Below are 14,666 nucleotides of genomic sequence, written 5' to 3'. Positions count from 1 at the left end.
ACTGGTATGTGGCACTTTCAAAATACTTTCACTAGAATTTTCTTATCTCCTCTGGCAACAGCCTGACTGAAACCAAGTAGGAGAGTTGTTTAGGGTGAGACCCTGCTTTATTGAAGCCACACACAAAATTACTGAGATCACAATATAAAGGAAACTTATAAACAGCTACTGTATATGAACAAAAAAGACCTGCCTGATACTTTAGCTCTGGAACATGACATTTTGAAGAGTTCATAAAAAGTAGGCTATGTGTTTGGCATTTAAAAAAGAAGTACTTAATGAGCGTGGAGTCATTGTGGCTTAGCTGTAACTTTGAAAGGCTCTTTGCTTTGTGCTTGGTAATTAACAAATGAGAAGGGTGGACATAATCCAAAAGCACTTCTTAAACTTGTAGTTGTAGTAAAGTACTTCTTAAAGCAAAGAATGGCTGAAAATACTGATTTATGTGCATGAGTCATCAGGTGCAGTAGATGAAAGCTTCAAAAAAGGAATTATGAAACAGCCACATGTTACTAAACTTAAGGGAAAATTCCAAATACTACTGAAAAAAGTTTATATATTAGAAGTTGTGAAAAAAGTGCTACATGTCTACCATTTAAATCATATGAACACTGCCCCCTGTCTGCAACCCTGCATATCCTACAGGGCATACCACTTGAAGACCAATGTCACCCCCCCTCCCTGGTATGAATTATTTAAAGCAAAGAAGAAAAAAAGAGGAGTTTATGCTGTTTTTCCAACCCTGGCTAACTGCCACTGAGGTTTGCCTCATGGCAGAAGCAGCACTTATTTATTCTACTGGCATGGGAACCATAACAGTTCTTTACTTTAGGTTTACAGGCTTTCACTATGTTTTTTAGCCCTGGCAACTTCCTGTTTTCTTTCTTGACCAATGCTATTAAATGTAGGATTGTCCAGCGGGAAGCCCCATAACATTTCCCATAGTCCCACAGACTATGGCATCTGATTTAAATATAATTTGTTCTAGGTTCCTGGGATATGGCAAATAATTGGGTAACTGTATCAATGTTTTCATCATTATTGCTATTAAATGTGCATTATCAAATTGCATGCTATCAAATGTGCAGAAAAAAGGAATATAGTTGTTTAATATGTTTCAAACTGTAGTGCAATATGACATCCTGCCTAAAAAAATCCTTTCCCCTAAATTCTAAGGCATACAGCCCAAAATTAGAGTGTTTAAGTTCCCTGCTATTTTACAGCTGCTAGAGTGACCTGGGTGGTATAGTTTTTACAGGATTGTACATTAGCAGTGGCTCGAGAGCAGTCCAAATGGTGTATTATTAATAATGACTCATGTTTGAATGCATAAAAACAAAATTAAAGGACAAAGGTTACAAAACAAAAGATGTTAACACACTGGCATATTTTAACGAGGGTAGGATAATCAACAAAACTGCTGTTTAAATAAACGTGTCATTTTGTCTTGAGGCAGTTTTTTGGGAGTTCGTATATATCATTTTCCTGTTAGATAAATATGCCCTATAATGTCAGTTGAATACCATAAAGACTTCTCGCTCAAGCATTTTTATGTGAATGTCATCTGAATTCCACTGACACAACTAAAGAAATATACACAAAATAAGAATATTTGCCAGATATAATCAGATAACTAATGTGGACAAATATGTTGTATCCATCTGCTGGTATGTTCATGGGTTTGGCAGAGTTCATTTCTGGAAAATAAGGCATCCATTCCTGTCTCATTAAAATCAGAAAAAGCCTTTCTTGTTTTGGTAGGGATACTATTTTTCTAGTATAGTTAAATAAAAAAAAAATCAAATTTCTCATTTTAGAAATTGCAAGCAACTTTTTTAAAATCAAAGTTTGTGTTCATTTTTATGATTGATGACTTTGGCATCTTGCCATTACCGCTATGGGTCGGGTTCGTGTCAGCATAGTCCTATTTGCCTGCAAGTTATTTGATTACATTTGGAGTATAAACAGCAGTAATCTCCTTTTTTTTGTGTGCATTGTAGCAAGGTTATAAATTGATATAACTATCAATTAACACTATAAACCCCTTTGAATGTTCTGTAATTGTAGTTGCACCAAATACAAATGTTGTTTGCACAGAAGGCAAAGATAAGAACTCTGAGCAGATTACAGTAGAACCACAATTTTACATCTCTGGATTTGAATTCCCCAGGAATTAATGCTGTTTTTTTATGGTCTCAAACAGTCTGTTTCTTTCCCAGATTGTATGCCATTTTGACATGGACCCCTGGAAAATGTAAAATTGTGGTTCTACTGCATTTGTTATTAGTGATGGACTTATACATTTTGCAAACATGAATTTACGCCGAATTTCCCCTTTTCGCCGCAAGCAAATTCATTTGTAAAACTGCGGTGACAATTCGCCGCACATCAAAATTGGCACACGGCAGAAAAATCGATGTGTGTCAAAATTATTCGGATGCACATGCCCATGTATTTGGACCAAAAGGAAAAGAAATTTCCTTTTTGCTTGATTTCCAACTAAGATACAATTAATCCTTATTGAAAGCAAAACAATCCGACTGGGTCAAATGAACATTTAAATGATTTTTAGCAAACAAGTCATGGAGATCCAAATTACGGAAAGATCCACTATCCGGAAAACCTCAGGTCCGAAGCATTCTGGATAACAGGTCCCACAGAAGCCCCACATATAAAAATGGTCGCTCACGTCAAAATTGCTGCGCGTCATAATTATTTTGACACCCATTGACTTCAATGCGATTCGCCCATCACTATTTGTTATTAATCGTGAAACATATATCATGAATAATTATTATTTTCCTTATCTACATATTCATGGTATCAATTTATTCGATTTGTCTGGAGATAAACTATGTAGAAACTTTTTCCTACAGTTCTGTTACTAAAATCTCATATTAAATGATTTTGATAAAATGTGTTTCTTATGTAATCAATTGTTTTTTTTAATCAATTGTTTTTTTTAATTAAATAATTGTTTGTTTTTTTAAAGATACACTGGCCAAGCACAGACCAGCAAGTAGAGGACTGCAGTAGAAAAGGAAGAGATCAGGTAACATTATTGCCCAGAAATTCTGTAGATTGCATGGCTTTCCTAGAACATCTATAACAATGCCATCAGATATCCACTGTTGATAATGATATTAGAGGATTTTTGTGACACACAAGACTTCTAACCGCCTTTACAACTTTCATTAAAGTAAACCTTGCCCCAAATTTGAAATGTAGTTGTATGAGCTGGAAGCGTGTGTAACATCTACTTTAGCTGGATTAGTAAGGGGGGTTCTAAGTAGCACCACATATATATTTTAAATGTACTATTGCTTTACAAATAGTCCAAAGTAGAGCTTAAGGTAAGCATTAGCTTGTTTAGTTAATAACAGTCTCAAAGTATATACAGTATAATCATTTTCGTACAACTATGCTTGTTACACAGAGTGAATGTGCCAATTTTGTAGTTGCACCAAATACAAATGTTGTTTGGCAAAGATAAGAACTCTGAGCAGATTACAGTAGAACCACAATTTTACATCTCTGGATTTGAATTCCCCAGGAATTAATGCTGTTTTTTTATGGTCTCAAACAGTCGGTTTCTTCCCCAGATTGTATGCTATTTTGACATGGACTCCTGGAAAATTTAAAATTGTGGTTCTACTGCATTTGTTATTAGTGATGGACGAATACATTTTGCAAACATGAATTTGCACCGAATTTCCCCTTTTCGCCGCAAGCAAATTCATTTGTAAAACTGTGGTGAAAATTCGCCGCACGCGGCAGAAAAATTTATGCATGTCAAAATTATTCGGACGCACATGCCCATGCATTTGGACCAAATCGTCACGCATATAAAAATGGTCGCTCACGTCAAAATTGCTGTGTGTCAAAATTATTTTGACACCCATTGACTTCAATGCGATTCGCCCATCACTATTTGTTATTAATCATGAAACATATATCATGAATAATTATTATTTTCCTTATCTACATTTTCATGGTATCAATTTATTCGATTTGTCTGGAGATAAACTATGTAGAAACTGTATCCTACAGTTCTGTTACTAAAATCTCATAAAAGTCTTGTGTGCTGTACAAATAGTCCAAATAGAGCTTAAGGTAAGCATTAGCTTGTTTAGTTGATAACAGTCTCAAAGTATATATAATCATTTTCGTACAACTATGCTTGTTACACAGAGTGAATGTGCCAATTTTGTACGAGTTCTTCATCACTTTAATAGAACCCATCTTTTGGCATGTGGAACCGGTGCATTTGACCCAGTATGTGCATTTATTAGAGCTGGACTCCGTTCGCAGGTGTGTAACATTTTTCTTGAAGCATGTAATATTTAATTTGTGTGTGATGCTGTTTTTGTTTCAATTTAAAAAAATAATTAATTTTAAATGTAGCTTGTAATGGAATATCTGACAAAATAATATGCAACAGATGTTATGAGTGATACTGTATACGGTTATTTTCATTTGTGTAAAATATTGTGACCTGCATCTTCTATTAGCAGAATTAAAATATGCAAATGAGAGGGAAGTTGAGGCTGAGAATATTATTTTCTTAATTCCCAACCACATACACTGCCATTATAATTGCTGCTGCTATAAGCTTTTTGTTTTTAGATGGATTTGTCATGAGTAAATGGCATATGTTAAGTTACAAAAAAAGTCTCTTGCCACATCATTCACATTGAAAACTCCTGAACGTGCCCATGCAAACACCCTATGGGGCAAATTCACTAACAATCGTAGTTCGCCAGGCGCAACTTCGCCGCGCTTCGCCGCACTTCGCCACACTTCGCCAGGCGTAGTTTCGCCAGCGCTTCGCAAATTCACTAAAATCCAAAGTTGCGCATAGGGGTAGTGTAAGGTTGCGAAGTTGCGCTAGCGTTGATTCGCTAAGTAAAGCGAAGTTACGCTAGCGAAGGCTAATTTGCATACGGCGCGAAATTCAAATTTCAATGGAGGAACACGTATCAGCACTACAAATGCCTAGAAAACCTTCAAATCAGCAAATAAAAATTGTATTTTGCCCTACACATGTGCCCACTGTCTAGGTAAGTTGCCATGAGTCAGGAAATGTAGGGGGGAAGGAGGGGAGCCCCAAAAATTTTTTCGATCTTTTTCAGCCTATCACCCATAATGTAGAAAACACGCCAGCGTTTTTTGGGACTTAGAAAAATTTTTGACTTTTTTTCAAACAATCCCTATCTACTCTATTGCGCCAGGTCTGAGGTGGCGAAGGAAGTCTAGCGTAAAAGGTAGCGTTCAGTACACTGCACAAGTTAGTGAATTTGCGTAGTTACGTCGCTAGCAAAAATTCGCCAGGCGTAAGGGTGCGAAGTAACACTAGCGAAACTACGCCAGCGTTCGTTAGTGAATTTGCGCAGTAACGAAAATGCCAAACGCAAGCGAATTAACGCTAGCGTTCGGAGCTTAGTGAATTTGCCCCACTATGTCTCATATCCTTTTAGATTGTAAGCTTGTTTGGGCAGGGCCCCCTTTACCTCTTGTAGTAGTGTTTTTCATGTTCAGTGTATACACTCATTTATTGTACAGCAGTACAGAATACATTAGTGCTTTAGGGGGGCTAATAGATGCAGGAGAGCCCTGCTCTTAAAGCCTGCTTCTGGTACATTTTAAGTAAAGAACGGCAGCCTGCACAGATATACCCATGAAAGTAAACCTCAGGTATTTTGTACATGTTGTCATAGTATTGAAGCTGATCTGCTCATCAGACAGATTAGAACTGATGCAAAATGTTAAATCTACATGCAATAAATTAAATAAATGGCATTCTGCATAATTCAGACCTTGCTCATTATGTGTCTTACATTCAGGCAGGTCTGCTCTGTTGTTGATTTTCATTTTTTAGCCAGCAATTTCCTCAGTGGTTCACTTATATACATATGCATGTTCAGATCCACAAATATGAAATCATTCTCATAAAAGAAGTATCTTTGTGTTCAATATTTAACCTCAGCTATTTACAAAATTCCAAAATGTCCTTGGTGAATGAAAATAAAACAGAATTGCATTCACTTTAACCATGTATAAAAGCAAACCACATTGTTTTTAAACAGACCACAGATCTATGCTCCTTCTTTTAACCAGTGTGTATGCTTGGATAGGAGTATGCCAGTTCTACTGGAACCTGCCATAATAATTTCCGCCTACTTCAAAACATTTTGATTTGTGAGCAGATCATGTTTAAAACCTGGTATTTTGAAGTGGTCCTGCTTTTCCTAAATGTATTCCTCTATAACGCCAGTGGTGTTTTAAGTACCAGCTTGTACAAACTCAAGCCTCGTTGAATAGCTTCTAAAACCTTTTTGATCACTTATTTTCTCATTTATTCCTCGCAAACTACTTGTGCTAAATTTAAATAGATATGTTTACAAAGCTCAATAAACATTTAGATATGGTTTATTCTGCACAGAGCATCAGTTGTTCTGAAAGGGTTAAACATGTCGGAATTCTGACTTATTTTTTGTTGAACTGAAAATCAAACTTATCTACATGTACTGAGCTTTATCTTTGTGTCAGACCAAGCCTCCTAGGGCCCACCACAGAAGCTGACATCCAAGGCTTAGTTTAAGACCTATTAAATATAAAATGCACTAAATGGTATTTTTGCAACATGTCTCTGTGGTAGAGAGTTGATGGGGTTTAGGCCCACTGAGAGGGTCCCTGGTATCCTAGAAGCCCAATAGATCCCAAGCATATTTAAAAGGACACCCTTGCTTATTTAAAACTAATGTAAAACTGTGGCATCCCTACACAGGTTCCCTTTCCCTAACCATATCAAGGGCTTCCCTTTCCCAGTACTTAAATTTAGAATTGAGAGCAGCATGATGGGGTTGACAGTTGCCATGTCTGGTCTTGGCTTTCCATATGCATACTTCTGCTCAGGGATTAACAACAGAGAACATGGACACCAGATATATTTTTGGGTCTTCTTGCAGAAGTTTTTCAATAAATAAATTTAGAAGCTCAAGACTCAGATCTATTTAAATTAATGGACACATAATTGCTTTTCTGAATGGAATCTATCTTTCCACATTCTTGAGAATATTCTCAGAAGAGCATGGGGAGTAAATACAAATTCCTTTCAGATAGTGTCATGGCTGGGATTGAAATCTCTAGGCCCAGGGCTGCAAGCAGTAATGCAAATCAGTGCACTACCTAGCTGCCCTTTTAAAAGCAAAGTGTGGCTCTTGCAAACTTTTTTGGATATTTTCACACTAAAAGGAAAATTCTGGCAATAAATGGTAAATTCCAGAGAATAAACAACATTGAAAGTCATGCACAAAATTCAAAATCAAAGTTATACTAAAATTGAATTTTGATAAATCTCCCCTTAATCATGGGATATAACATCTAATTTTAGTACAACAGGTTCTTACAAGCATAACTTATATAAGCAGCCCTCGTAAATAAATTAAAAAAAAACAAATCCTCAGACTTTCCCTAAAATGTATTTGTTGGGATTTTGTAGAATTATACATAAAAGAGGCATCAGCAAAAAAAAAAAAAAAACTTATAACATGCGTTTATAGTCATGACAAAGCAAATATCAGTTATGCATGACATACACGGTAAACTTTAACTAGGCTATGGGATCCCTTATATGGAAACCTGCTATCCAGAAAGCTCTGAATTACAGGAAGGTCATTTCCCATTGAGTCAGTTTTAAACAAATAATTCAACATTTTACAAATGATTTCCTTTTTCTCTGTAATAATATATCAGACCATGTACTTAATGTTAACTTAACTGCATGGTGGCAAAACAATCCTAGTGGGTTTATATAATGTTTATGTAAATATCCCTTATTTGGAAAACTTCAGGTTCCAAGCATTTTGGATAATAGATAATGTACAAATGCTAATACGATAGTGATTGGTATAAATGTGAGTTCGATGGAACAGGCTGAAATGCTTAAACAAAGGACCAGGAGCACTGCAACAGTAGGCAAGGAGTCTGCACCCAGCTGCATCTAAGCAGTGCTGCTGTATCCTTGCTGATTAATTTAATCCTGCTTTATCTCAACTTAAAGTGCATAATCACAGTTAGGCGCCAGTTTCTAATTGATACTTTACTCCCTTATGACTGGGACAAGTAGACTACTGTTCTGCTGTAGATCAACCATATAAACTATTTGCAGATAATATACTATTTTGAGCAACAATGTGTCCACATTGTTAACCAGGTCTCCAATGTCAGGGTTGTAACAAAAACTAGAGAATAGCAGGGGCCTAAGAGAGTATTGAGGGCCACATTAATTCTTGTTTATGCCACTGTCTGTAGTATATGTGATGCTGCAATGCTTCCAGAAATGAATAAAGAAATATTTTGTACATCACTTAACCAATAATGGGTCAACAGGGTGTCAAGTAGGTTCATTGGATAATATAGGATCATGGCAAATAAATATTTGCCAGTTACTGGAATAGAAAATCATTGAATAAATAGTGAAGTGTGAGAAGTCATGTATTGTTTTTTCTGTTTTAAAAGGGAGCTGGAAGCTAGCAATGAAGCAATTTACTCTAATTTTTAAATCTAAGCTATTTTTGAGAAACGGGGTTCTTGTTCTCATGCATGATTTTGAAGAGTTCTATTTTTTGGTTTGCGTGTATTTTTTATGAAACGTTAATAACTTTTACAAAGAGTAGAGCAGTGTCCAAAATGAAAACTCAACTCTTTGAGGGAATCACCCCAATTAAGAATGAAGCCTTGTTTGATAATGAAATAGTAAAAGTAATAACTGCAGCTTGAAAGTTAATATTACAATTCCCTTTGTCTTGTAACTTTTCCTTGGCAGTTTGCAGTACAATAATGACGTGTAATAGAAGCAATCTGGGAATTAGGTCATATTACTTACATCATGTGGATAAGCTAATTTGAATCAAATACTGTTGTTTATAAATGCCCAGAAAGCATTAATTTCTAATCTAATGTTCAAAACACTTCTTCTTAAGGTCTTTGTGATTTCATACCTTTGTATTTTCCACATAATTGCCCTTTTAATAAATAGCACCTAAATATTTTTCCCCACCAGAGATGCAGACTAAGAGCTCACACTCTGAATGGGGGGAAAATATTTACCCTTATTAAGTAATATGGTATGATGTGTGACATAAAATGCCGGCTCGTCTCCAGAACCTACGTCACGTGCGTGTGCATAACAAGTAAACTCTTGGTTATTATGCACAGACCCAACATGGCCTCCCACAACAGGTGCCTCACGAAATATATCACTTCATGCTTCATAAACTGTTTCTAACCTTTACCCCCTCTCATAACCTCTTCTGGTTCTGTTACCTTAATCTCTGGAACTCCCCTTCTTCCAAATTTCCCAGTGTACCTTAACACCTATCTGATTCAGGGTGTCTGTCTGACACACTCTGCACTCTCAACATTCATCATACAACATTGAACACTTTTCTTCAGCAATCTTATGCTACAACTGTTTCTAACATTTTAGAATACAATCTCTTGCAAGCACGAAGAGAGATAGTTTGACAAGGATTTATGGTGAGAGATTCCTTTGTATTTCACAATGTAATATAGTTATTATGTTTTGAATTTTAATTCCATATTGTGTTTTTTTAGGCCAGTATAAAGTTGGCATATCTTTCGAAACAACTACAGGTATGGGACCTGTTATCCAGAATGCTTGGGACCTGGTGTTTTCCAGATAATGGGTCTTTCTGTAATTTGGATCTTCATACCTTAAGTCTGCTAGAAAATCATGCAAAACATTAAATAAACCCAATATGCTGGGCTGGTTTTGCTTCCAATAAGGAATTATTCTATCTTTGTTTGGATCAAGTATAAGGTACTGTTTTATTATAACAGAGAAAAAGGAAATCATTTCTAAAAATGTTGATTATTTGGCTAAAATAGAGTCTATAGGAGACAGCCTTTCTGAAATTTAGAGCTGTCTGGATAACAGATCCTATACCTGTATTTTCTTTTCAGTTTTATTAAATGCACTATGCACTGGTGCAAACATAAAGGGACCCATTTACTTAGCTCGAGTGAAGGAATATAGGAAAAAAATTTCAAATGGTTTTTTTTGGCTACTTCGACCATCGAATGGGCTACTTCGACCTTCGACTACGAATTTGAATCGACGATTCGAACGAAAAATTGTTAGACTATTCGACCATTCGATAGTCAAAAGTACTGTCTCTTTAAAAAAAAACTTCGACCCCCTAGTTCGCCACCTAAAACCTACCAAAGTCAATGTTAGCCTATGGGGAAGGTCCCCATAGGCTTTGCTATCTTTTTTTGGTCAAAGAAAAATTGTTCGATCGATGGATTAAAATCCTTAGAATCGAACGATTCGAAGGATTTTATCGTTCAAATGAATTGCGGTAAATCCTTTGACTTCGATATTCGAAGTCAAAGGATTTAAATTCGGCAGTTGAATATCGAGGGTTAATTGATGGACACAAAATATTTTTGGTATTTTTTTTATAAAGCTGTATTAAATTCAAACAAAGGAAAAATTGTCTATAACAACTATAAATTATTCACAATGAGCGTATTTTTCCTGTTAATGACTTTTATTACATTCCCCCTTGGTGTGCCTCAGCATTACTAAGTTCTTACTGTAGTTTGTAGAAGTAAATATTAAGAACTTTAATACAGTGAGGAATGTACTGTAAGTAATAATGAACTAGAAGATTATTGTTCTCATTCATGCAGACTTTGGTAGCTCTCTCTCTCTGTTTTACATATTTTCATAAAAAATAATTTTGTTATTCTGACTTTTGAATGTACATGAGAAAGCTTCATGTTCGTCTGGATCTTTCGTTCTAATATCATACCAAAATGTAGAGTCTGAGCTCTGTTCAGCCATTTGCCCTGGGTAACATACCTGCCAATCAGAGTTTGGTTTCTAAGGCACAACAATATTCGGGGACTTGCCAAAGGCCAGAAGGAGGTGGCATTTTAAGTAACCACTTCAGTAAGTAATCAAGTGACCATTAACCTACCTCTAATCATAGTTAGCAGGTTGGAGTTGTAGCAACGCACAGTTAACACACAACCCTCCATAGAGGGATGTGTATTGACTTTCCTCTTTCATACTCTTAGAAATTATATATGAGGCATAGGAAAACACCTCTGCATTAGTGTAACATCAAAAATGTAAGCCTATATAAATATAATTTACATGGCATTATTAAAATAGTAACATTACTCACGCTAAGTGCAATTAGTCTGCTTATTGCAGAGCCAGGCAGAATATTGCCAACAAAAGTCGCTAACATTTTCTGTTTGTACGGTTTAAACTGAACACAAAGATTATGGTTGCTTGTAATTCTGTGGCTTTTATAGCTGAAATATTATTTTCCATAACTAAAATAAATGCAGTTTACAACAGGGCGTTACTAGAACATTTTGAGGGTGACCTCATTGCTACTTTTAAGCATTACAAAAGCTTCTTAGCCAGCAAATGAACAATGTTGATATTATTTTCACATCATTATTTACTTTACTCCTGAATCAGCAATGTGATTATACATATTATATATTTTCTGGAAGCTGCAGAAAGCGTTATAGTATATATTGGATAAAGTACATTGTATGAGCTTTAATTCAAGAGCCTATAAAGCTTTCCTTATTCATCAGAGTGGAAATGCTTTCTCTCTTCATTGAAGATGCCAGTTTTAATGGCAGCATTCTAGTGCTAATCACAGCACATTAAGTCAATTTCTTCACTGTTTGGTTCTAGTTTAGATGGGATTATGTTGTCTCTGTGAAAGCACACTAGATTCACAGTTAGTTAAGATAACATAAGAGGCTGGAATTCTAAGAATCCTTAGTTTGTGAGCTCTTCAGGGCAGTCATTTTTCACTGAAACATGTAGCATCTGTCTGCTACTACATTCACTTGGTACAGAATGCGCATCTTGTTAACTTACCCATGTAATTTCAAATCAGTTGCCGACAAGGATATTGTAAATTGCGATTTATTACTGTCAAGTTTAAACCTTATAGTATATCTTCAGGTCTCTAAATGATCGTGTACAACAGCATTTAGAAGACATTTTCACGTTACTTCTAATTACAGGTTTCATGGCATGGAAACTTTTTTTCCTCTGTACTTCATTGACCTAAAGTGATCTCCTTTCCTTCAATACTATGCTAACATATAATATACCTTGCAAGTTTGTACTTGATTATAATCTGTCTGAAAAAGACAAGCCAGCCTCATAATTATGACATCTAAAGAATGTCTGAAATATATTATACAATAACAATAACAGATAACTTAATCGAGCTTTGTGAAAGGAATCGTCTGTTCAACTGTGCAGGCTTTTCCATCCCTCTACTACTGTATATAGTTCTACAGAGTTGTATAATTTTATATTAGTGGCATTTAGGCAGTCTACTGAAGCTTGATTAATAGCCAGATTTGCAGCATATTATAAATGAACCTAAGCACAGTTTTATGGCTTCAGGTTAATGTTTTTGTTAGCAAGGTAGTGGCAAAATCTTAAAAATCTTGACCTTATCATAGAATACAGAGGGTAATAAAAATAGTAATTACATTGTTAATGGGGGGAGCTGAGCCATCTTATGAATAAATTGAGCATGACATTTCGATTGAATACACTCATTCATACTCATCAGTTCTAAAATTTAGAAGCCAAATGTACAACACTCATGAGCTCATTACATTTTTCACCACCTGCCACCCTTATCCACTGCAGAATCAACCTTGACACTAACTCAATACCTTGAAACATGTTACAGAGTCAGCAGTGGAGGACTGACCCTGGCTTCCAGATCTTTAAAGGAGAACTTAAAAAAGAAATAGGATAGAAATTCTGCACATTGTATTTTGGGGTTCTGTACCAGCCCCAATGTATCCACAGCCCTATAGAAGTGATGATCTGTGCCAAAGATGCCCCTAGTAGCTGCCCATCTTCTATTCTGCTGATTCACTGCACATTCTCTGCACTGCTGTCAGTTATCAGAGCTTAGGGACCAATTTACAATATTCAGTATATACATATACTGTATATATTTGTCAAGGCTGATTTGTAATTAATTAAATTCTCATTAAATCCCATCTGAGAAACCAGTGCAATTAGCAGAAAAATTTAGTAATAGCATCAGTTTATAAGACAAGACAGCCTCATTTTCTATTTGATCATTTGTGATGATCCCTTAGCTTAACAGCTGCCCAGAGCACAATGAGCATGTGCCATGTAACTGACATTCCTAACAAAATCCAAGATCGATTGTAGGCCTGGGTAATTATGGTTATAGAAATGCTAAAACTTTAGACTGCAAAGATATTTTTTAGCCATATTCATTTTTAGGGGTTAGAGCTCTGTACTTAATCTCCTTTCTGTCATTTAAATGTAACTTAATCTTGGGTGGAAACTGCACAATACACTCAAGAAGCTGATTTTGAAGTAAAGGGTTTGTGCATGATTAAATACATATATTATATATATATTATACATTTTATTAGAACCTTCCTGCCTTGTTACAGTATGTTCCCACAACCTGCAAGTCAGACCCCCTAGTTTCTCATTTTTGCAGCTCACTTTTCAGCACATTTTTCACTGCTCTTAATGAGCAAATCAAACTTTCATTTTCTTCTGATACAATTTTGTCATGGGAGACTTATTTCACTGTATGCAAAAGTTATCTAGAATAGAAAGGGCATGGCAGCTTTGACTAATGAACAATAAAAAATGCCTGCTCCCATGCCCATAACAATTTCCCTAACTGGGTTTAGAAGACATTGCAGTGTCAAACTAGTTACAATGTACTGGATTATATAATCAAGACAATATAGTATTATATAACAGTGATACCTCTTTAGTTGTAATTGGGAACATATGGAAACTAACTGTTGCATCCCATGAAATGTTATGACTCAGCCAAAGAGCTTCCATCAGCGGCACACTGCTGGCTACTAACATCTATAATACAGCAATTGCTCTGACCCACTCTTACATCTGCAATTGTTTATATCAAGCTATCCTGTTTTTCTATCAAACATGATGACTTTTTTTAAAATTCAGTTGATACAGTAATGTTTTCAAGCTGTAAACAAAACTACGACATTCCATTTGCATTTCTAGTTAGAGTGCAAAAACACATGCAACTGCAGAAGAACCTATTTATGTTAAAGCCAAGCTGCTCTTACCCACACAGATTTGTTAATTTGTTTATTAATATACAACTGCAAGAACTAAGGTTTTCAGTTGTTTATGTTTAAAAAAAGTGCCAATTATGTATATTCATTTGTACAGATATGGGATCTGTTATCCAGAATGTTTGGGGCCTGGGGTTTTCTGGATAATGGATCTTTCTGTAATATGAATCTTCATACCGTAAGTCTATTAGAAAATCATTTAAACATTAAATAATTTCAATAGGCCTATAAGTTTGCCTCAAATAAGGATTCATTATATCCAAGTTTGCGTCAAGTACAAGGTACTGTCTTATTATTACAAATAAAGAGGAAATAGTTCATAAAAAAATTGGATAAACTGGAGTCTATGACAGTCTTTAGGGCAGATTTACTAAAGGGCGAAGTGACTAATGCTGGTAAAGATTCGTCTGCATTATTGTTTTCAGGTACTTCGCAGATTTACTAACGGGCTCAGGCATCACTTTGCGAACTAA

The 14,666-nt window shown here is 35.6% G+C and overlaps 1 protein-coding gene across 1 annotated transcript in view; it reads left to right on the top strand.

The window, feature by feature from the left end:
• Positions 1-14,666, top strand: part of sema3e.L (semaphorin 3E L homeolog) — a 102,300-nt gene that overhangs the window by 62,424 nt on the left and 25,210 nt on the right. The window contains exons 3-4 of the mRNA XM_041586555.1: positions 2,993-3,052; positions 4,192-4,311. Coding sequence (XP_041442489.1) covers positions 2,993-3,052; positions 4,192-4,311 — 180 coding nt within the window. The remainder of the gene's footprint in view (positions 1-2,992; positions 3,053-4,191; positions 4,312-14,666) is intronic.

Source organism: Xenopus laevis, chromosome 3L (assembly GCF_017654675.1).
Source record: "Xenopus laevis strain J_2021 chromosome 3L, Xenopus_laevis_v10.1, whole genome shotgun sequence".
NCBI classification, from domain to species: domain Eukaryota; kingdom Metazoa; phylum Chordata; class Amphibia; order Anura; family Pipidae; genus Xenopus; species Xenopus laevis.
The sequence above is the reverse complement of the archived record's forward strand: the minus strand, read 5'-3'. Positions and strand labels throughout refer to the sequence as shown.